This window comes from Lissotriton vulgaris, chromosome 3_1 (genome assembly GCF_964263255.1).
Source record: "Lissotriton vulgaris chromosome 3_1, aLisVul1.2, whole genome shotgun sequence".
Taxonomy (NCBI): domain Eukaryota; kingdom Metazoa; phylum Chordata; class Amphibia; order Caudata; family Salamandridae; genus Lissotriton; species Lissotriton vulgaris.
Window position 1 is genome coordinate 1,558,828,201 of NC_141689.1, and position 22,215 is coordinate 1,558,850,415.

The 22,215-nt window shown below is 47.2% G+C and overlaps 1 protein-coding gene across 1 annotated transcript in view; it reads left to right on the forward strand.

Moving 5' to 3' along the window:
• Positions 1 to 22,215, forward strand: part of CENPE (centromere protein E) — a 1,817,274-nt gene that overhangs the window by 164,585 nt on the left and 1,630,474 nt on the right. Inside the window, exons 7-8 of the mRNA XM_086962044.1 lie at positions 2,926 to 2,993; positions 4,652 to 4,726. Coding sequence (XP_086818170.1) covers positions 2,926 to 2,993; positions 4,652 to 4,726 — 143 coding nt within the window. The remainder of the gene's footprint in view (positions 1 to 2,925; positions 2,994 to 4,651; positions 4,727 to 22,215) is intronic.

Genomic DNA, 22,215 nt, shown 5'->3' on the forward strand with positions numbered 1-22,215 from the left:
AACTAAAAAACATGACTGGACAGGGCAGACGCAAGCGTAAACCCGGAAATAAAAAGAGATCCGCCCCCTGGTTTGATCTAGAGCTCAAAAATAAACAGGGGGAACTTAGACGGGCCGAACGTAGCTGGCGGAAAAATTACCTAAGCACAGAACGCTGTAAATATAAAAAGACCAAGAAAGCCTACCACGCACTAATCAAACAAGCCAAAACAAAGTACTATACATCAGCTATAGCAACAGCTAATAGTAAACAGAAAACAATCTTTAATATTGTTAAAGACTTCAGTAAACCTAAATGTCTCTTGCAGGACATCCCTCCCTCACAATCACTTTGTGATTCCATCGCAGACTTCTTTGAGGGAAAGGTTAAGGGTCTGACGAAGGACTTTGAGGTTCCCACCCTCGAACACATTCATGAGGACGAAAATATTAGGCAGGAAGTCCCTCAGCTTACGGCTTTCCGTACAATCAGCCTGGAGGAGTCAAAACGGGCTATCCTAGCTACTAAGTCAGGATCACCGTTCGACCCATGCCCTATAGGACTCCTTCATCTTATTGCTGATATTGTTAACTCGGACATAAACACTATCGTCAACAACTCTCTGTCCACTGCTTACGTCCCCCCTGAGTGGAAATTGGCAGCTGTAAAACCCCTACAAAAAAAACAACTCCCCGACCCCACCACACTATCTAATCTACGTCCGATTTCACTACTCCCAGCATTGTGCAAAATCACTGAGTCCACAGTGAACAAACAGCTGACACACTTCTTGGAAGAGAATGAGGCATGGCACCCTAATCAAGCTGGCTTTAGGACTCAGCATTCCACCGAATCGGCTCTCCTGTTCACCACTGAAACCATCCGCTCAGCTTTAGACCAAGGCAAGAAGGCCGTCCTGATACTATTAGATCTGTCGGCGGCCTTCGACACGGTCTCACATGCTATCTTAATAGACCGGCTAATAACATCTGGCATCAAAGGTATTGCCTTAGAGTGGATAAAAAACTTTCTTAGTGACAGGCGACAAGTGGTGACCTTGGGGGATTATCGTTCCAGTGAGAAGCCACTGGCAACGGGAGTACCTCAAGGTTCTAGTCTGAGCCCGACATTGTTTAATGTCTATACTGCACCCCTGATACAGCTGATATCGTCCTACGGCATAGATGTAATAGCATATGCCGACGATACTCAACTGATCCTGGTTATGGACAAAGAAAACCAGGTCTGGGAAGAAAAACTTAAGTGTTGCTTGACGGCCACCTTTGAGTGGATGCGGAATAACCACTTAAAATGTAACACAGGCAAGACTGAGATCATGCCCATAGGCCCAAACAACGAATTCATCCCCAGACTGTGGTGGCCCGAGAATGCGGAAATACCACCTCACACTACCTCCTCGGCTCGTAACCTTGGGGTACAGTTTGACGCCGACTTATCTTTCAAACATCAGGCGGCAAAAGTGGCAGGCACCTGCTTCGGGGTAATAAAAATGCTCAGAAAGTTCTTTGACCTACTGCCCCTCGAAGCTAGGAAAACTGTCACGATTGCATTAGTCACATCCCGCATTGACTACTGCAACAGCCTGTATGCTGGTACCAATAAGGTGGTTACCCATAAACTCCAGATGGTACAGCATGCGGCGGCAAGGCTTGTTCTGAAATGGCCAAGAAAATCTTCAGCAACTAAAGCCCTCAATGTACTACATTGGCTGCCTATAACCAAAAGGGTCCTCCACAAAGTATTGACAATCACCTTTCGCGCAGTGCATAATTCAGGCCCAATGTACCTGAGAAAAAAATTTGTCAAATACTGTCCAAACCGCACACTACGGTCTTCAAATGCTAATCTCTTGACCATTCCAGGTTTCAGACTCAAGACCCGCGGGGGTAAATCCTTAGCGGTATTGGGTGCCAAGGCATGGAATGCGCTCCCCACCCCATTAAGAGCCCTGGACAAGGAATCTGATTTCCGTAAACAACTGAAAACCTGGATTTACAACCTTCCAGACTCAATGGCCAGAGCACTAGTATGACTCCGGTCTCAGTCTCCTTAAGCAGTAAGGCAACTTTTTTCACCTGGTTGACCCTTTAATGGCGCCGAGATGCTCCCTGGAGCGATTGCTAGCGCGGTATAAATGGACATCTACATCTACATCTACATGCCCAACTTTTTAAATACACTACAACCTGCCCTATGGGCTGTTTAGGGCCAAACGTAGGAGTGACTTACATGTATTAAAAGGGAAGGTGTAGACCTGACAAAAGGTTTATTGTTCCAGGACAAAATGGTAGTTTAAAACTGCACTCCTAGGCTGCAATGGCAGGCAAGATACATATTTATAGGCAACTTCAGTGGATAGCGCAATCAGTGCTGCAAGTAGCATTAATTTACAGAGCCTGGGTACATGTAGTACCACTTTACTAGGAACTTACAAGTAAATTCGATGTACCAATTGGGTGTAAGCTAAATTTGAAGGACGGAGCATATGCACTTTAGCACTGGTTAGCAGTGAATAGTGCCTTACTTCGACTGCTAACTCTCTCTTCTGTGAAGAGCTAAGCCACGCTCTTGGGGATGGAACGATCAGTCAAAAACTGGCCTTCTGGAGAATTGCAGCAGTTACTTAGTTTGCTCGGCCCAAACTAACCCCCTGTAAGATGCACTTTAAGAAAACAGGCCTTTGTAAATTATTGTGTTGTGCTTTAACTGGTATATTGGTGGTGAGTGATCCAGTAGGCGGATTCGATATGTTTGACTCGATTTTTGAGTATTTGATTTGTTTGTCTAGTTGTATGTGTAGATGTATTCATTGTGTATAGTGGTACTAGATTATTTAGGTACATAATTATTTCATGGGCTTTGGATTAGCAATCTCAGTCTTAGAACCACAAATAAATTGCTTACTTTCTCCCATCCTTTTTCAGAAAATCGACATTATGGAGAAACCAAAATGAATGAACGTAGTTCCAGATCTCATACAATTTTCAGAATGGTAAGTAGTTGTACTTGTGTCTCATAATTTTTTTTTTTTTTAGAAATCTTTTTATTAATTGTGCTCAAGGTCTCATACAATTCATAGCAGTGATCAGAAGACATACAGAAAATCCGCAGTACAATTACTTGAAAGGACACACCAAAAGTGAAATGGGCAATTAATACACTCCTCCTTATCCCACCCCTGCCCGCTCGGCCCGGTATCTGCGCCAGGGGCCCCACACTTTTTTCCATTTCTTCACACATCCTCTCGACTAATTTATAGTCTCCTCCGCCCTCTGGCACCAGTCCAGGTCTCTCATCCACTGATCCCACTGACGGGGCGCCTGCTCCGCCCCCAGCTACTGGCTATGTTCCGTTTCGCCACCCCGCCTCTGTTGCTAACCAAATCTCGTTGTATCTGGACCTGTCAGTGGCTCCTTTAATCATTAGCAATAGCCACCTAGGCTCCACCGGTACCAGCGACCCCACTACAGTTGCCATTGTTTGGGCTACTTTCGTCCAATAGGGCACTATGTACGGACAGCTCCACAGTATATGAAAAAAGGTCCCCTCCTCCTGACAACACCGCGCACACAACGGAGTCCGGCACCTCCCCTAGGAGAACAAGTGAGTATGTGGATAGTAAACCAGATACAGGATTTTCAATTGCACCAGGCGGAACCTGATTTGAATTGCTATTTCGCGTGGACTTTGCAGGGCATCCTGCCAATACTCATCCTCAAGGCTACCAATATCACCCTCCCATCGTTCCCGCAGAGTCGTCAGGGGGTCCGGCATATTATTGATGAGCTTGCGGTAGATGGTAGATATGGGTTTCTCAGGGATTGGGTCTAGAAGGAGTCCGTCCTCTAGGGGAGAGTATTCTGGGAGAGAGGAGTCCGCGTGTATGTGTGTCCGTAGGGCATATGTGAGGCACAGGCAATGGTAGTGTTGAGAGTCGCACAGTTTATATTCTTTCTGGAGATAGGCAAAGAATCTGGGAGTGCACCCCTTCCACACGTCGCCCAGGTAGTTAATCCTAGTGAGCCTCCAGCCCTTGAAGCCAGTTAGTCTGGAGACCTTGGCCAGCGGGTCCCCGAACCAGAGCGGAGTCCTGCCCGTTAGAGTGCCCGCCCAACCCAGGAATTTGTTAGCGTCCCTCCAGCACTGCAGGACTACCCCCGTATGCGACGGAAGATCTCAGCGTCGGCCTACGCTCGTATAAGAGAGGCTCACAGCAGCCCCCCGGCATGACATGCCTATTGACCCTGTTGGCAGGCTCCGACCACGAGGCGTAGACCCAGTCATTAACTACCTGCAACTGCGAGGCCCAGTAGTACAATTGTACATCCGGGAGGGCCATCCCCCCGTCGTACACCCCTTTCGTTAGCTTGCGCATCGCTATTCTCTGGTTCCCCACCTCCCAGAGCAACGTCCGCAGTGATGAGGCGATGCGCTTAAACACCCCTGCCGGGATCCGATAGGGCCGATTCTGCAGGATATAAAGCAGGCATGGCAGTGCCAGCATCTTAAAGCGTGGCGCGCCCCATTAGGGATAAAGGCAAGGTTCGCCAATGGGTAAAATCCGATGCCAGACGCACTAAGTGTGGCTCCAAGTTCTTGCTAAAGAATTTTTTATAAATATTAAGGTGTTAAAAAACTCTTCTTTTTTAGATTGTAGAAAGCAGAGAGAGGACAGGACCTGCAAATTCAGAAAATTGTGAAGGAGCGGTGATGGTTTCCCATTTGGTTAGTATTATTTATTTTGCTTTATTTACAAACCTTAAGCACTCAATCTGACTATTTGCATGTCTTAAACGTTATTCTAATTGTCATTAGGACCTATTAAGCAGCTCGTATGATCTTGAGGTCAGACTGGTTATTTAATGCACCGTCACTTTGAACAGTGACAAAATCGGGTTTAAAGGTAAACGTCTGACTTCAGTTGTAAATAAGTCCCCATGAGGGCCAGGACATTTTGTTTGGTTCTCCCTGTTTTGGTATCCTCTACAATGTTTTATTATACTTTCCTGAAATTTAAAAGGGGTCTCTGAGCACTTCACAATTTTCATTAATGTATTTGTTTTTCTCTCCATAAATAATCTTTAATGTTTGGTTAGGGATTGTAGTAGTTCCAAGTTTACCAAAATATATATTACTTATTGGGGTTCACAAACAAAATATCATTTAGTGTTCATTAAAAGCGTTTGGAGAGCTTTTGAAGTGCCTGTTGAGGCTCTTCACACTTGGACTATTGTGCCCAGGTAGTCACTCGTACTTACTGCTCTGCCCTTCTCAAAACATCAGATGTTTTGTGCCATAAAAGTGGGGTACTCTAAAAAGCCTGAAACTTGTAAACAAATTTGAGCATAAATTGACTGGAACTTCGGCACTGAAATAAGATGTTGCTTTTCCAGCTATAATTAAAACCACATGACCATTCATAGATGGCCATATTAGTTCATAAGCAAATGCAGTTCAGTGATGACAGCCATGATGTACTATTCTCATTTGCGAACCAGGGCTGCCAGTTTCTACACTGACTGGTCTGTGAATCGGAATGCAGTTTGTGATGCAATCTATGTACTAACAGGCTGTTTTTCAAAGTATACCTTCTGAAGAGGTTGTTATGCGACTGCATAATGAAGGTCACAATTTGAAATCTCCTGTGATTGACTGTGAATGGAGGGATGGGGGTCTGTAAGGGACAGCAGACCTCCGTTCCTGTATTTGTATTCCCAATCAGAAAAGCTTTTTTATTTAAAAGCAGCCAGTGTCCGTTAAAAGGACCAGCGTTCCGTTAAGTTTCCTTTTTGGGAATACATTAGAGATAGCACAAGGCAGCTGTTGTGGTTCCCAAAAAGGAAACTGTCCCACGGGGACAGCTTCTAATTTGTGAATCAGATACTGTCCTGTTTGGAATGCCGATCTGATCTGGCAAACAGTTTAGTTTGATCTGAATCATAAGGCCTCTCCACCAAGCCCATTCCAACGTACAGTTAAATTACACTAGTTTATCTGCTTCCCCTAACTTGGATACGAACATCTCCACACTGAACCAGATTGACTGAATCAGCCTTTTTCTAGCTTTTCCTCCTGGCCCCAGGTTCTTTCAGTTTGTTTTGTGTCCACCGAGGTGAGACGCCAGTAGGCTAACTTTGTCCACCAGGTGCAGTTTTGCGGCTCCTGTTTCAAAGCAGTCTGCAGTCTCTTGTCCACACTGTTCCTGACTTAGACTATTTCATTGTACCCTTGTGCCACAAGCTTCAATCTAATATGGCTGCAAACAAGTAAGGTAGTAGATTCTACATCTTCTAACTCGCCTAACCCCATAGATGTTTCCTTTTGGCATACAATAATAGATTCCATTGGTAATGGTCAACCAGCTATATGTTCTCTATGAAACTCAGCCCTACCATGCTCATTTACAGTTACTGATAATTTTGTTAAATGCACTTAGTTAAGCATTTCCTCTCCTGCTATTCCCCCTCCGACTGACTATAACCAATTACTACTGGTTTTATAGAATGTATCTGGAATTCGGTCAAAGCTCTCACTGCCTGACTGTTCTGCTTTCTTGGACAAGCATGATATATGCTTTTTCAGGAAATATGGTCCCTTGAGCCTATCCATAGGTTTGTTTTTTCGTTTATTACTTTTATTCCGGCTATCCCTATTTAGTTGGGTAGACAGTCTGGAGGCCTAACCTTTTAGGGTCACCTGACATTTTGTCTATTGAAATAAGCTGTCGAAACATGTTGAAGGTCCAACTCTATAACAAATCAACGGAGGGACCAAAGCAGCGGCACTCTCACGTACCATTCAAACACTTGAGGGGCTTTTAGATTAATCTCCTTCTAATGCAAAATTTTTAACAGCTGGGGACTCAACTTTACTTTCGAACCATTAGAAATCTATGGGGCCCCTCTGTCTAGCAAAGAGGATAAAGCGTGGTCGATCCCCCATCTGGAGGTGGTGCCAAACTGCGCTCCAGCTTCAGGCCCCAACTGTGGAGTATGGATTAAGGGCAGCAAATGGGTGCACAAAACCCAACCTGTTCGGCACCCATACTTTCAACAAACTTTGTTAACCCGTAGAATTTACTATTTTTTTATTGACGTCAGGCTGTGGTCTTGCATACATGACATAAGTATTACTGTAAGAAGTGAGAGTGATCATAAACCGCTCTGTCTGTCTTTGACGGGTCTGTGCTGTACTATCCCTCTCCTTCACGTCCCTACTCTACTTTAGAGGGATATTCTAACAAACTCTGAAAATAGACCCCTAAGATGGAACCAGGCGGCTAACCGTCCGGAGATCATTTTTGCCATAACTGATGATGTTGAAGACATTGGCATTGCTAGAGGATGGGCAACCAGTTTACGATCATCTAGTCACAAATCACACTGATTTCTTTGCCTGATTATCATGTCACTTTATAGTTCTGGTAACTCTTAAGCCCGTTAAATCAAAGGCACACTCTTGGTTTGACTAGGAGTGTCGCAAACACCAGTGAGTTTGAGTAAGAGTCATTAAATATTGAGATCTGCCATATATATCTTTTTTTTTTTTTGTAAAGCTTCCAAACAAGTGAAAACTACAGCCAAAAGGAATTGGGATGACTAAAGATGGTCTACTCTCAACGAAGCTTGTTAAGCAAAGGATTTTACTTTTGTTCTGGGAGATAGTTTCCAGTAGGGATGCTTGTGTTGCTCCCGGCCCACAAAATAGGGTAGCTCCATCGACGTGTGCTGAGCACTTTGGTTCCTTATACACTGCATCCAGTCCCCTTTCAAATATCTTCTCCTTCTACTCTAATTTCCCACCGATCTGCTACTTTTCTCAGGAAGACCTGTTTGACTGTGCTGATATCGCCCAATCTAGAAGGTCTATTGTCGGGGCAGAGCTGCTGGTCCAGAGGGTGTTCCAGCTGACATTTTATTAATAGATAAAGAGTCAAAGGCTTGATATATTTTGCTTTAAGCAAATGGCACCGCTGCAGGAGGTCCCATTCCTGAGTCCTGGAAGGAGCCACTGTCATCCCGTGCACAAGAAAGGCGATTGATCACTACCATCTAACCACAGGTCTATTAGCATTATCGATTGTAGTTAAAATATTGTTTGCCAATATGTTCTTGTTAAAATACTAATTGAATGTCAGATGAGTCCATTCTTAGCCCTTTGCAGGCAGGCTCTTGCTCAAAAATTTCCACAATTGACCAAGCTTTACAATTTCATATGGTTTACTGACACAGTCCTTATTGGCAAGGCAACTTATGTTTTTTTTTTTTTTTTGTTCCTCATCTCAACCATGGCTGACCCATCAGTACCGTGGGCTTGAAAAAGTGTGACTTGGAAGACCAACTTGCTGTCTCAGTGCAGGACTGGTAGGGGCCAATCGTTAAGAAGGAGCGCCAAGGCCCTACAGCTAGGTTAGCTTCACACTAAGTCACAGACCCTTTTGTACTCTTGAGATGGAACTTGCCATTAGCCAAATTACACCACTGCCTATACCACAAATTGACCTTGAATATGAAGGACAGACGTTAATAAGCGAAAGGAGTACGACATGGCTTTGTAATCATTGGAACTGAGGGAAAAAAAAAACACCCCAGTTTCTACTTGAGACCAATCGAGTTTCAACCAAAAAGCTCTTTTTTTCTGGTTTGCCTCCTCTGGATAGATCCAGTTTCGATATAGAAAGCATGGAGGAACTCCAGTCTTGTAGTGTTGGGGGAGAGGCCTCTTTCCAACGCTTACAAATCTCACGTCGAGCCACCAAAATTGAGTAGAACAAAAGGTTATTATTTGCACTACGTTTTTTGTCCTTTACTCCAAAAATTACCAGGCCTAGATCTATATTCACAGTGGTGCCTGTAGAAGATGTTAGTTTGTTGCTTATTGATTGCCAATAAGACGTTAGATGTGGGCAATCGTGAAACATATGTGCGTCAGAGGCTTCAACTTGTCCACACCGAGGGCAAGCTACTGGTGTACCGGATGAAAATTTGGACATCCTCGGAGGAGAATAATAAGCCCTGTGAACAGGCTATCTATAGGGAGGACAATAACATCACCCCTATTGATGTAGAAAAGTGGCTTAACAAAATCACCCTACCGACACTCTAAAGAACAGGCGAACCTATTAGACCACCCAATTATGTTAGAGGAGGTATCATCAGCCATATTAAACAGTAAACCTGGGAAGGCGGCAGGCCCGGATGGTCTTCCGGTAGAGATCTATAAGCATATTGCAGCTGATATCGCCCCTTTTCTTACCAAGTTATTTAACCTGATACTGTTAGAGGGCAACTTCCCCCCTCCATCTTGGAGCAAAGCTTCCATTACGCTAATCTTGAAACCAGGCAAAGTGGCTACGGCCTGTGGCTCATATCGCCCAATTTCAGTCCTCAACGCTGACTATAAGATCTTTGCGTCTATACTAGCCAAACGAATGGGACAGGTAGCTCCCTTAATCTTACATCCTAACTTAAAGGGTTTAGTTAGGGGTCGCCAACTCTACGAGTTAATTTACGACCTAATAGGTGCAATTGACATGGCAACTAATTCATCACTGCCCTTGGCCATTCTTACCTAGACGCTGCCAAGGCCTTCGACAGGGTTAATTGGAAATAACTGTTGGGGGCCTTGGAAAAATTCGGGGTGGGTCGAGCTTTTCGTAGAGCTGTGGAACTATTATACCACGAACCTTCAGCCTCGGTCCTGGTTAACGGTGGACTGTCGGAACCTTTTACTATCACAAGAGGCACCCGGCAGGGTTGTCCACTTTCGCCCCTACTTTTTGATATCTATATGGAGCCATTCGCCCAATTGATTCGTGAAAATATTAACATCGCTCCATTTAGTCACAGAGATTGGGAAAAAAAAGTATCTCTATACGCTGATGTTCTCATGATCTTAACACCTGATATCAACACAGCATTTCCATCAGTTATTAATTTGGCACAAAAATTCGGCAAAATTTCCGGCTATGAAATTAACGCCACAAAAACTGAGATAATGGCATGGAACAGCATTAATACGACACTTCCAGTACAACCCTGTGACAGTCTGAGATATTTAGGTATTAAAATTTTAAAAGACATCAACCAGATCGCCCACATAGATTTTACTCAGGTAGCCAAAGACTGCAGGAACTTAATGAATTCTTGGAGACATCTTCCATTGACGCTCTTAGGCCGATCAAATTTGGTCAAGATGTCCATTTTACCTAAGTTGACCTTTATTTTCAACAGTTTACCACTTTATTTTGAGAAGAAAATGATAGCAAAGATGCAAAGTGACATCACTTCATTTATATGGAGGAACTAGGCAACTTATATGTTGCCTTTGTCGACTTAAGCTCCGCATTTGATTTAGTGCCCCTTCCCAAACTCTGGCAAGTACTAATTGACCTGAAAATGCCACAAATTTAGAATCGCTGGTTGCTTGCCTTCATGAGGAGAACGTTGCCCGAATAAGATAGGGGAACCAGGCAGAGTTGACAGAAAATATCAAAATGGACAGAGGTGTCCACCAGGGGTGTGTACTGGGCCTTAGATTATTCTTGCTCTATAATTAATGATGGTGTATCCTTTTAAACCCAAACTGATTACTCCAGTATTGGAACTTTCATAGATTCCCGTAGCTTGTATCATTCCCCGTCGTCGAATGGGAGCCTCGGGTAAAAAAAAAAAAAATATATATATATAGTAAGGGCATTGACGTGCTCTAAACGCGTCTGACGACATGCACCTTATCTTGCACTAAATAGAGCATCACGACTTGAAGTCCGACTCCGGCGTATTTTATGCTGTCTGCGTACCTGTCTGTGCAGGAGGCACGTTGCAGTGTATGTGTGTGTGTGTAATATATATATATATATATATATATATATATATATATATATATATATATATATATATCCATAAGAGGTACAGAAGAAGAAAAAATTAGGCCTAGGCCTAATATTATTTTGTAGCTTATAGACCTCCTTATGTAAAATGACCCAGTTAGAGCACTAACCAATCAGATCAGCCTCACCCTCTGGAACCTTCCTGAGAGAGCTCAGAGCCTCAGATTTTCTACCGCACGTTGGTGATAGGGAGTCTCCTTAGAGCTCTGTGCTAGTTTTTTCTTCTTGAGGTACTTTTCTACTATTCTTGACAGGATTTGTTTGTGGAATCTTTTAGATGGCTGACAAGGAAAAGAAAATCCTTTTCAGGCCTTGTGCCACTTGTTCTAAAAAACGACTTTTAGCTGAGGATAAGCACAAGGACTGTATAGACTGTTTATATCCAGACCTTAAGGTGGCGGATTGTAAGATCTGCAGGACCTTTTCTACGAAGACCCTGCGTGACCGTGAGGGGCGTCTATTAACTTGGCTGCAGAAGATAAAGATGAGAGATGGTGTAATTTCAAGTGATGATGAGGATGCTTCTTCATCTATTTCCTCACGACGGTCACAGAAGAGGGGTAGGTCATCTGCGTCAGTTTCTTCTGAAGCCCCCTCTAAGGCTGTACATGGGATCTCTGACAGGTCTGGCAAGCCTGGGCCCGGCGAATCTTCACACGCAAGTGAAAAGGAGAGGGAGGGGCCGGTACCTCAGGTACCAAAGACAGGGAAAGAGGGAGATGGCTGGGCTGGGCCACCCCATCAGGCTGAAGGCTCCAAGCCTTTCAAGAAACCAGCTGTTGAGTGTGAGAAGTTGGCCCGATATGCAGCGTTCGCTATTCTAGCGACCGCTATGTATCGTTCCAAACGACCCTTATGATGATTGGTTGTAAGTCAACCTATAGACCAGCTATCCTAGTAGCGTGGATACGAGCAGTCTAAGGCTAAAGACTCGAGAGGTTGTGTTAAGCCAGCTGTTTACCACACATGTACCCCTTGAACACCCAGTGAAAGGACACCACACAAGTGTTATGAAAATAAACAGGATATTTATTAAGATTCACAACAGCCCTGTACTCTTTATGAGGACAGGGTACTAAGCACAAACCAAATCTCTTAGGAAAATACTTCAAGTGCACAATTAAACAAGTGTCCGAGGACACGGAAAGTTTAGTGGTCTCGGGCGGACCCGATAAGGCAAGTCGGAAGCGAGGGACTCGGGACCCTAGAGTAAGGAGGCTATGCAGGCACCGAAATGCCGAAGTTACCTAGCCACGAGGGCTGCGGCTGCACAAGTCTTACAGGCGTCGGGGTCTTCGCTGACGAGCCAGGAGCCGGAAGGAAAAGGAGTTGCTGGCCGGCGACCAGTGATGATTAGTTCGTAGAGATCCAAGCCTGGATCAGAGATCGATGATACCTGAAAGCAGAGGGGACCAAGTTCGTACTACTAGCCAGTAGTCAGAGGGTACCAGGAAGGCACCGGTTGGCCGTCACCTCGACCAGGTGAGTGGGCGACGCTAGGCTCTGCAGTCTCCCGGACCAGGAGGCGTTGTCGGCGACCAGGATGGAGGTGCGAGCTGTCCCAGGAAGGATGATGCTGTCGGCGTCGCTGGGCCCAGGATTGGGGCAACAAGCCTTGGCAGATTTCAGGGCCACGGGGTGGGCCTAAAATGGCGTCTTGGGTGGACCAGGAGGGTCCGGGGTGCTTCTCTCGGAAAAGGGAGCAAGGGCCGGTCTGGAGCAACCAGACCAGCAGTGTTGGTTGTCGGATGTCGTCAAAGAAGGGCACAAGCCAGCGGCTAGTGACCAGACAACGTGCTGAGCAGCGAGCAGAAGGGCCCCACGCAGATCGTGGAGATGCTGGGAGACTGCACTTCGGTGCTGGAGCGGCTCAGGGTCGGGGCTTCTCGGACCCCAGAGCACTCACCAGAGAATTGCTTCGATGGTCGTGCTGGTTTAAGAAAGCGTGCAGGTTTTGATGATGGCCGGTCCCTCGAGGTCTCGTCGCACCCACAGATCACAGCTGAGCTGATGACGTGGGTAGAGGTCAGAGGTGCCAGGGAAGCCGGTTCTCGTCGAGCTGGGCCGTCGGATCCTTGAGGAAGGACTTGCAGCAAACCGCAGAGTTCTTAGATTGTGCCCGCTGATGCAGGGTGACTACTCCTTAGTCACAAGGGAGAAATCTTGAGAAGAGTCTTGAAGGTCCTTTCATGGAAAGTAGTTCTTGATTCAAAGATGATCTAATTTGGAAGGGTCCCCGCTCCGGCCTTTATCCTAAAGAAAGGGGTGGGTACATGACTAGGTCCTGCCCTAAGGGTGGGACCAGGAAGGGGGGTAGTTACACCCCTCTCCCCTGCCGGACTTTCCCCAGGCCAGGGCTGGCGCCCCTGGAACTGGTTCTGACCGGCGGATGCGTAGTGAGCACCGGGGTGCCACTCCGCAGTCACCTTCTCGCAAAAGCCCTACCTACCCAGAATACACAAACCCTGTCTGGGACGGTGCGAACACCGCCCTCGACAGGAAACCCTTTGTCCAAGCGCTCCTCGCTGGAAGGACTCCCAGCAGCAGGAGGTCAGACTCGTGTCTGTGGTGGCAGCATCCATTTTGTGGAGCTGAGGCTTCAGTTAACTTTAACCGGGGTTCACAGTTACGTACATGTCGTGTCCCTCTAGAAGGGCAGAATGCTAACCTCGTCGCCAGAATTGGTGAGAGGGCCGCATCCCGATTCGTATGACACCTTACTCGACATGTCTTGATAACGCGATACTGAAGTTACCGATATGGTACGCGTTATCATGGGACAGCCATTGGGTCTTGATTCCGCAAGCTGCAACCGGGCTCGGCTCGGGCCAGAACACAGTTCACACGAGCCCACGCACTCTGCCTTCAGGATTGTCAAGGCCTGCCATAGGAGTGACTGATAGGAGCTCGGGTGCCCATTGTATGGTTAGATATAGAGCTACTATACCTAAAGCAAAGGGTGAGTACACGACTTTGCCCCAGCTGTCATGCAGCCAGTTGTGTCAAATTTAGGAGGCCAGCCAGGGGTGGCATAATACATGCTGCAGCCCCTGGCAGCCCTGGGTACACCCATGCCCTGAGTTACAGGGTCTGATAGGGTGGCCCAGTACCAATTGGAAATGTACCTAGGGTACATGGAATCCATTTTAAAGAGAGAGCAGTAGGCCTGGGGTCCTGATTGGCAGGATCCCAGGTCGACTATGTCAAAAACCAGCTAAAACACAGGGCAAAAAGTTGGGGGCAACCATAGTCAGGAGGTACCTTCCTACATTGAGGCTTCTTCAATTGGCAAGGCTGAGGTGTCTAAGACGTTGACAACGGCTTCCACATCGTCGTCGAGTGTACCGTCGACGACTTCATCTTTGCCGTCGACTGAGAATTTGCCGTCTACTAAGGTAGTATCATCGACGACAACTTCGGATGACACAGTCGACGGCAACATAGTCGACGAGACCAGCGTCGACGACAACGACCACGACGTCGACGACGACAACTTTGACGGTGGTGTCTACGGCGGCAATTCTACTGTCTACTATCTCGGCGACTGCACCGTCGACGACGGATTCGTCGACGTTTGTGAAGGTACAGATCTCCAGGAAAAGGCGAATTACTCCGGATATGACTTCGCCGAGGAAGGTAACTCCATTGACTCCGGCCCTATTGTTCGACGAGGAAGAGTACTCTGAGGAGGACGCTGGTGTCTTTGGAAATGCATCCCAATTGCAAGTCAAATATCATGACTCTGAGTCAGACAATGAATATTATTATGGACAGCAGCATCAACAAGACTGTGTTCCATACCAGGAAACACCGGATCAGCGGGGCATGGTTTCAATGCCGGTCACTCTGCTTGAGGACTTACGATCTATGCTGGAGGAGTATCGGCGCAGAGATGCATCGCGTCCGATTTGAAGGACAGACGCAGGAACGAGCAGTCTTGTCTGCTGCTCCGTCTTTGCCACTCCCGCAAGTGCAGGAGACTGGAGAGGTTCCTCAGCGGATGGAGCCTACGCGTGTAGACTCTTCAGATGATGACCAAGGAGATACTCAGGCTCCAGATCCTGATGTTGAAGGGGACGAATAATTCATTCCGGACCCGGCATCCCAGTACCGGATCTGATAGACTCGCCTCCGGCGGATGTGGGAGGTTTTCACTGTGAGAAGTTGGCCTGATATATGATGCTCACTAATTCTAGTGATCACCTTGTATCAGTCCAAACAACCCTTATGGTGATTGGTTGTAAGTCAACCTTATAGACCAGCTATCCTAATGGTAGCATGGACAAAGCAGTCTTAGGCTAAACTCTTTTGGCATGTGAAGCCAGCTGTTTTACCACATATAACCCCTTGAATACCAAGTGAAAGGACACCACACAGGTTGTTATGAAAATAAACAATATATTTATTAACTAACCTACACCTCTGAACTCTTTGAGATCAGAGGGCTAAGCACATGACAATCTCTTAGGAAAAATAATGTAAGTTGCACAAATTACAATAGTGCCCTAGGGGCACGACAAACCATATACTAAGTAAGTGGAATGTGAAAGTCGATAGAAGGAATGGAGCTGTCCAGAGGCTGTAGGATCGCTGGGACCACGCTACACTAACTTTAGGTAAGTAATAGGAGGCCCAAGGAACGCGTGTGCAGAGTGTGAACTCACACGCGAGATGCGGAACAACGTCTATGGACAGTACAGTTCAAGAAAAAGGTGAGTACGGACAATCCTGACTAGTTAGGACTAAAACGACAATGGAACTGGACACTAGGAGAGTCTAGCTACCCTTGAGCACCGAAATGCTCTTGTTACCTCACCCACAGGCTGCGGGTGCATAGGTGCGAAGTCGTGTTGGGTTCCGGCATTGAAGTCTATGGAGAAAAGATGCTGCAGTCGACCAGGAGGAAGATGTCCGGTGTGATCCAAGGGTGGATCAGAGATGTTGAAGACCTGGAAGCAGAGGGAACAATGTTCAAAGACACTAGCCAGTGACTGAAGTGGAACCAGGAGTGGAACCAGATGTCGTCGGGATCATGAGAAAAGTGGACGCTTGTCTCTGAAGCCACGTGGACGAGGAGGTGTCTTCGACGACTAGGATGGAGGCACGAGCTGTCCCATGCAGGCTCTCGCTGTCGGCGGTGTCGGATCTGGATTTGGAGTCAACAGGCCTTGGCAAAGGCAACCCACGCGGTGAGAGGAAACTGCGTCTGGAGCGGACCAGGAGGATCCGGGGTGCTCCTCTTTTGGAAGGGAGCAAGGGCTAGTCTGGAGCAACCAGACCAGCAGTGAAGATTTCAAGGTTCGTAGTCTAGGAGGCCAAAAGCCAGCCGGCAAGTGACCAGACAATGCGTCGAGCAGCAGGCAAGCCGAAGGGCCCCACGCAGATCTCGTGGAGGCTGGAGGGCTGATCTTCGGTGCAGGAGCTGCTCGGGGCTGGGGCTTCTCAATCCCCAAAGCACTTCGTCGAGGTTACCTCAGAAGTCGTGCTGGAAGCGAAGTGCAGTTTCTTTCAAGATGGCCGGTCCCACGTGTCTCGTCGCACCCACGGATCTCAGCTGTCCTGCAGATGTAGGTAGAGGTCGGAGAGGTCTGGGAATCCGGGTCTCATCGGGCTCTGAAGTCTGGATCCTCGAGGTGAAGTGAAGCCGCTGGACGCTTGATGGTGCCTGCAGTTGCAGGGTGGACACTCCTTGCTCACAAGGGAGATTCTTCAGTCTTCTGTGGAGCAGAACGTCGAAGTCCAAAGTTTCTTCTTGTAAAGTTGTGCAGGATAATCTAATTTGGAATGGGACCAGCTCCTACCTTTATCCGGCTAAAGGGGGCTGTACTACGACTAGGTCCCTCCTCTGGGTGGGACCAGGAAGTGGGGTGGTTACACCCCCTATCCTTTGTCTGGTCTTGCGCCAGAGCTGGGGCTGGAGAGCCCCAGGAACTGGTTTAGACCGGAGTATGCACAGGGACACCTTGTGTGCCCCAGGCACGTCTCATTCCTTTCAGCCCTGTCCTACCCAATACACAAAATCCTGTCTGGGGTGGTGCTAGCACCTCCCAAGGCAGGAAACCCTTTGTCCAAGCCTCCCTCGCTGGAAGGACTTACAGCAGCAGGAGGTCAGACTTGTGTCTGTGGTGGCAGCATCCATTTTGTGATGCTGAGGCTCGAGTTAACTTTAACCGGGGTTCACAGTTACAGACATGTCGTGTCCCTCTAGAAGGGTGGAATGCTAACCCAGTCACCAGAATTGGCGAGGGGGTAGTATTCCAATTTGTATGACACCTTACTCGACATGTTTTGATAATGCTATACCAAAGTTAGCAATAACCGCGAGGATTATAATGCACATAAGATTAAATGGTATAGCGTTATCATGGAAACAGCTAAAGGACTTGGTTCCGAAAGCTGCAGACAGGCTCAGCTCATACTAGAGCACCATCTCACATAATTCCAAGCACTCTCCCTTCAGGATTAATAAGGCCTGCCATAGGAGTGACTGATAGGAGGATATGTGTCCATTTTAGGATTAGATATAGGGATACTATATCTAAAGCAAAGGGTGATTAAACCACTTGCCCCAGCTGATTGATCAGCCAGTTGTGTCAGATTTGGATGGCCAGCCAGGGGTGGCATAATACATGCTGCAGCCCCTGGTAGGCCCTGAGTGCACCTATGCCCTGGGTACCTATGGTACACTGTACAGGGACTGATAAGGAGACTATGTATCCAATTAGATATGCACCTAAGGTACATGGATGTCAATTTAGAGAGACAGCTAGGCTGTGGGTCTGATTAGCAGGCCCACAGCCAGAGAAAGTCGTAAACCAGTTGAAGCAAAAAGCAAAAATCGGGGGTGACCATAGGATTGCAGACCCCACTCTGCTACATACCCCCCCGCCCCCAAACTTAGGGACATTAAACTAACCTTGACCAGGTGAGTCTTCCTGTTCTAAGTGGAAATACCTGGAGATACCATCTGCTTTGCCATGGTCAGTCCCTGAGCTGTGCTCCACTGTAAAGTCCATCCCCTGTAGGGAAATGGACCACCTAAGAAGTTTAGGGTTTTCACCCTTCATTTGATTTAGCCATAAGAGGGGCTTATGGTCGGTCTGAATCTTGAAGTGAGTTCCAAACAAGTATGGCCTCAACTTCTTCAGGGCCCAAACCACAGCAAAGGCCTCCTTCTCAATAGCTGACCAACATTTCTCTCTAGGGGTCAGCCTTCTACTTATAAAAGCAATGGGCTGGTCATGACCATCAATATTCAGTTGAGATAGAACAGTTGCCACACCCAACTCAGAAGCATCTGTTTGGACAATGAAAGGTTTGGAGTAGTCTGGACTCTTGAGAATAGGTGCAGTGCACATGGCCTGCTTTAGGTCATCAAATGCCTTTCGACAGCTAACTGTCCACTGAACTTTCTTTGGCATTTTCTTACTTGTTAGGTCATTAAGTGGAGTCACAATGGTTCCATAATTTCTGACAAACTTCCTATAGTAACCAGACAGAACCAAGAAAGCTCTGACCTGTGTCTAAGTGGTTGGAGGAGCCCAGTCCTTTATGGCCTGTATCTTGCTCTCCAAAGGTTGAACCTGGCCTCCACCTACAAGGTGGCCCAGATATACAACTTGACTCTGCCCTATCTGGCACTTAGTAGCCTTGATAGTGAGGCCTGCCTTTTGCAGAGCCTCTAACACTTTCCTCAGGTGGACCAGGTGATCCTCCCAGGTGGAGCTAAAGACAGCAATATCATCTAGATATGCTGCACAAAAGTCATCCAACCCAGTGAGAACTTGGTTCACTAACCTTTCGAAAAGTGGCAGGTGCATTTTTCAAACCAAAGGGCATCACCACAAACTGCTAATGACCTCCTGGGGTAGAAAATGCTGTATTGGCCTTGGCAACCTCCGCTAACCTGATTTGCCAATAACCAGCTGTCAGGTCAAATGTACTCCAGATTTTGGCAGAAGCCAATCTATCTATGAGTTCATCTGCTCTTGGTATTGGATGGGCATCTGTCTTAGTGACAGCATTGAGACCCCTGTAGTCTAAGCAAAACCTCATCTCTCTCTTACCATCCTGGGTGTGAGGTTTTGGCACTCGAACTACAGGACTACCCCAAGGGCTCTCTGAGGGTTCAATGACTCCCAATTCCAACATCTTTTGTACTTCTCGTTTTATGCAGTCCCTGACGTGGTCAGGTTGCCTGTAGATTTTACTCTTTATAGGCAGACTGTCACCAGTGTCCACCTCTTGGGTGCACCAGTTGGTCTGACTGGGTGTCAGAGAGAACATTTGTCTAAAGGATTGAAGAACCTGTTTACAATCCTCTTGTTTATGTTCAGAGAGGCTGTCAGAAAAGACTACACCATCTACTGACCCATCATCAGGGTACTGAGTAAGCAGGTCTGAGAGAGGGTCACTCTCTTCCTCCTGCCCCTCATATGTGGCCATGAGCAAGCCCATGTCCTCCCTGTTGACAAATGCCTTGAGCCTGTTCACATGAAGTACTCTGTGGGGCTCCTGGGAGTTCCAAGGTCCACCAGAAAGGTGACCTCTCCCTTTTGTTCAATAATGGTATGGGGTCCAGACCATTTGTCTTGGAGAGCTGCTGGGGCCACTGGCTCCAACACCCACACCTTCTGTCCTGGGTGATACACTGTCAGGACAGCCTTTTGGTCATGCCAAGCTTTTTGAAGTTCTTGGCTGGCCTCCAGGTTTTTAGATGCCTTCTCCATGTACTCTGCCATCCTGGAGCGGAGACAAAGTACATAGTCCACTATGTCATGTTTAGGCTTTTTGAGAGGTAACTCCCATCCTTCCTTCACAAGACATAGGGGGTCCTCTTACAGGATGCCCAAACAGAAGCTCAAAAGGGCTGTAGCCAACCCCCTTCTGTGGGACCTCTCTGTAAGCAAACAGAAGGCAGGGTAAAAGGATGTCCCATCTTCGCCTAAGCTTTTCTGGTAAGGAGTAGTTTCTGTCCTGTAACTCCAGTTCTGTAGTAGGGGTATCTCTGTTATAGTCATAATCTAGTGAATAGTCCCGCCCATGTGCGTGGACCCCGGCAATCAAAAATAATCTCTTAAGTTGTCAAAATAATGCAGAAACTGCAAAGACACTTAAGAGAGAATTTAAAGACAAATAATGCAGCCTATATCCACAGCCTACACTGTCCAGTACTTCAACTAGAAATTCCACCAAAAATCACCACACACAGCACAGCCTGCTAGTTTCTACCATAGAGAAACCTGCCTCCCCCAGTCAAAGACTCAGGAATGATAGAGAGGAAGGTAGGGACAGACAAGCCCCATAGGCTGCCATTATGTGGCTTAAATAGGATACTGTGCCTTTAAGAGAACTTTCCAGAACTTCTCCCAGTATCCCAGAATGCATAGCAGGTCCCTCTACTTTCAGTTCTTTTTGAAGGCGAAGCACGCCAGACCTGTCGCATTCTTTACATGATGAAAAATCTCCACCGGGGAGGAGGGCGGGCGCTTATGACTATAACAGAGATACCCCTACTACAGAACTGGAGTTACAGGACAGAAACTACTCCTTCTGTAGTAGGGGATCTCTGTGTATAGTCATAATCTAGTGAATAGAATGGCAAGCCCATCCCCACACCAAAGCGGCGGTGGAGAATAAATACATAACGCCACTACTGTGCGAACAAATTCCGCAGCGAAGCCTGCCCAACCTGAGCGTCTGCCCTGGCGTCAGTGTCCAGGCAGTAATGCTTAGCAAAGGTATGAACCGACTTCCAAGTGGCTGCCTTGCAGATTTCAGCAATCGGCACGTTACGGAGCAGAGCCGTCGTGGCAGCTTTGCCCCTGGTGGAATGAGCCTTAGGCTTACCTCCTAAGGTCTTATTAGCTTTTTGGTAACACAATTGTATGCAGGACACAATCCACCTAGAGATGGACTGCTTCGAGGTCGCAAGACCCGTCCTGACCGACCCATAATTGATGAACAACTGGTCAGACCTACGAATATCCTTGGTTTTATCCAGATAAAATTTCAACACCCTCCTAACATCCAGGGAATGGAGAGACCTCTCCGCTGGGGATGAAGGGTTCTGAAAAAACGTAGGCAAAGTTAGTCTGGTTGACATGAAAATCAGAAATAACCTTGGGAAGAAATTTAGGGTGAGTACGCATAACAACCTTAGCAGCATGAAATACAGTATAAGGTTCATTACAACACAACGCCTGAATTTCACTCACCCTGCGGGCCGATGTAATGGCCACGAGGAACGCCGCCTTCCAGGACAGGTGCTGCAATGAAGCCTTATGAATAGGTTCAAAAGGCTCCTTCATCAATCTGGACAGCACCACATTCTATTCCCATGAAGGCGAGGGAAGCCTGACAGGAGGGAATACTTTCTTCAAACCTTCCAGAAAATCTTTGATCACAGGGATCTGGAAAAAGGAAGTCTGTGAAGGGCATTTCCTGTAGGCAGTCAATGCAGCAAGATGCACCTTAATGGAATGGACATTAAGGCCAGACTGCGCCAAATGTAAAAGGTACAGAAGGATGACATCTTCCTTGCAGGTCGTAGGATCATGGTTCTTAGACTGGCACCAGATACAAAACCTCTTCCACTTGTAAGCATATGAAATCCGAGTGGAAGGTCTCTTAGACTCCTTCAGTATGTCCATGCAGTCATCGGGCAGATTCAGATGGCCATATTGCACTATCTCCGGAGCCATGCCGCCAAACTCAAAGACGAGAGGTTGGGGTGTAACATCCGTCCCCGAACTTCGTGAGAAGGTCCGGCCTGCACGGCAACCGAATGTGAGGAAGGAGAGACCGGTGAAGTAGGTCCGTGAACCACCACTGCCTGGGCCACTCCGGGGCGATGAGTATCATCCGAGCTCTGGACCGGGCCAGCTTGATGAGTACCGCCGGAATCAGGGGAATGGGAGGAAAGGCGTACAGAAAGCTGTTCGTCCAGTTGATCCATAACGCATTCCCCAGCGTCCCTTGCTGGAAGTACCTGGAGGCGAAGTCTCTGCACTTGCTGTTTTCGGCGGTGGCGAACAAATCTACGTCTGGAGTTCCCCACCTTGCGAAGACTTCTCCTAGTCGTTTATGACCCATTCGTGGTTTTCCTGAAGCAGTCTGCTCAGTGCGTCTGCCTGAACATTCTGCACACCTGGTAGATGGGTGGCCGTTATAGTCAGTCCTCTGGCTAGGAGCCAGTGCCAGATCGTCTGCGCCTCCTGTGACAGAGTGCGCGATCTCGAGCCCCCCTGCTTGTTGAGGTAATACATCGTGGTGGTATTGTCCATCTGTACAAGCAGAGAGTTGGTCCGGAAGGACGGAAGAA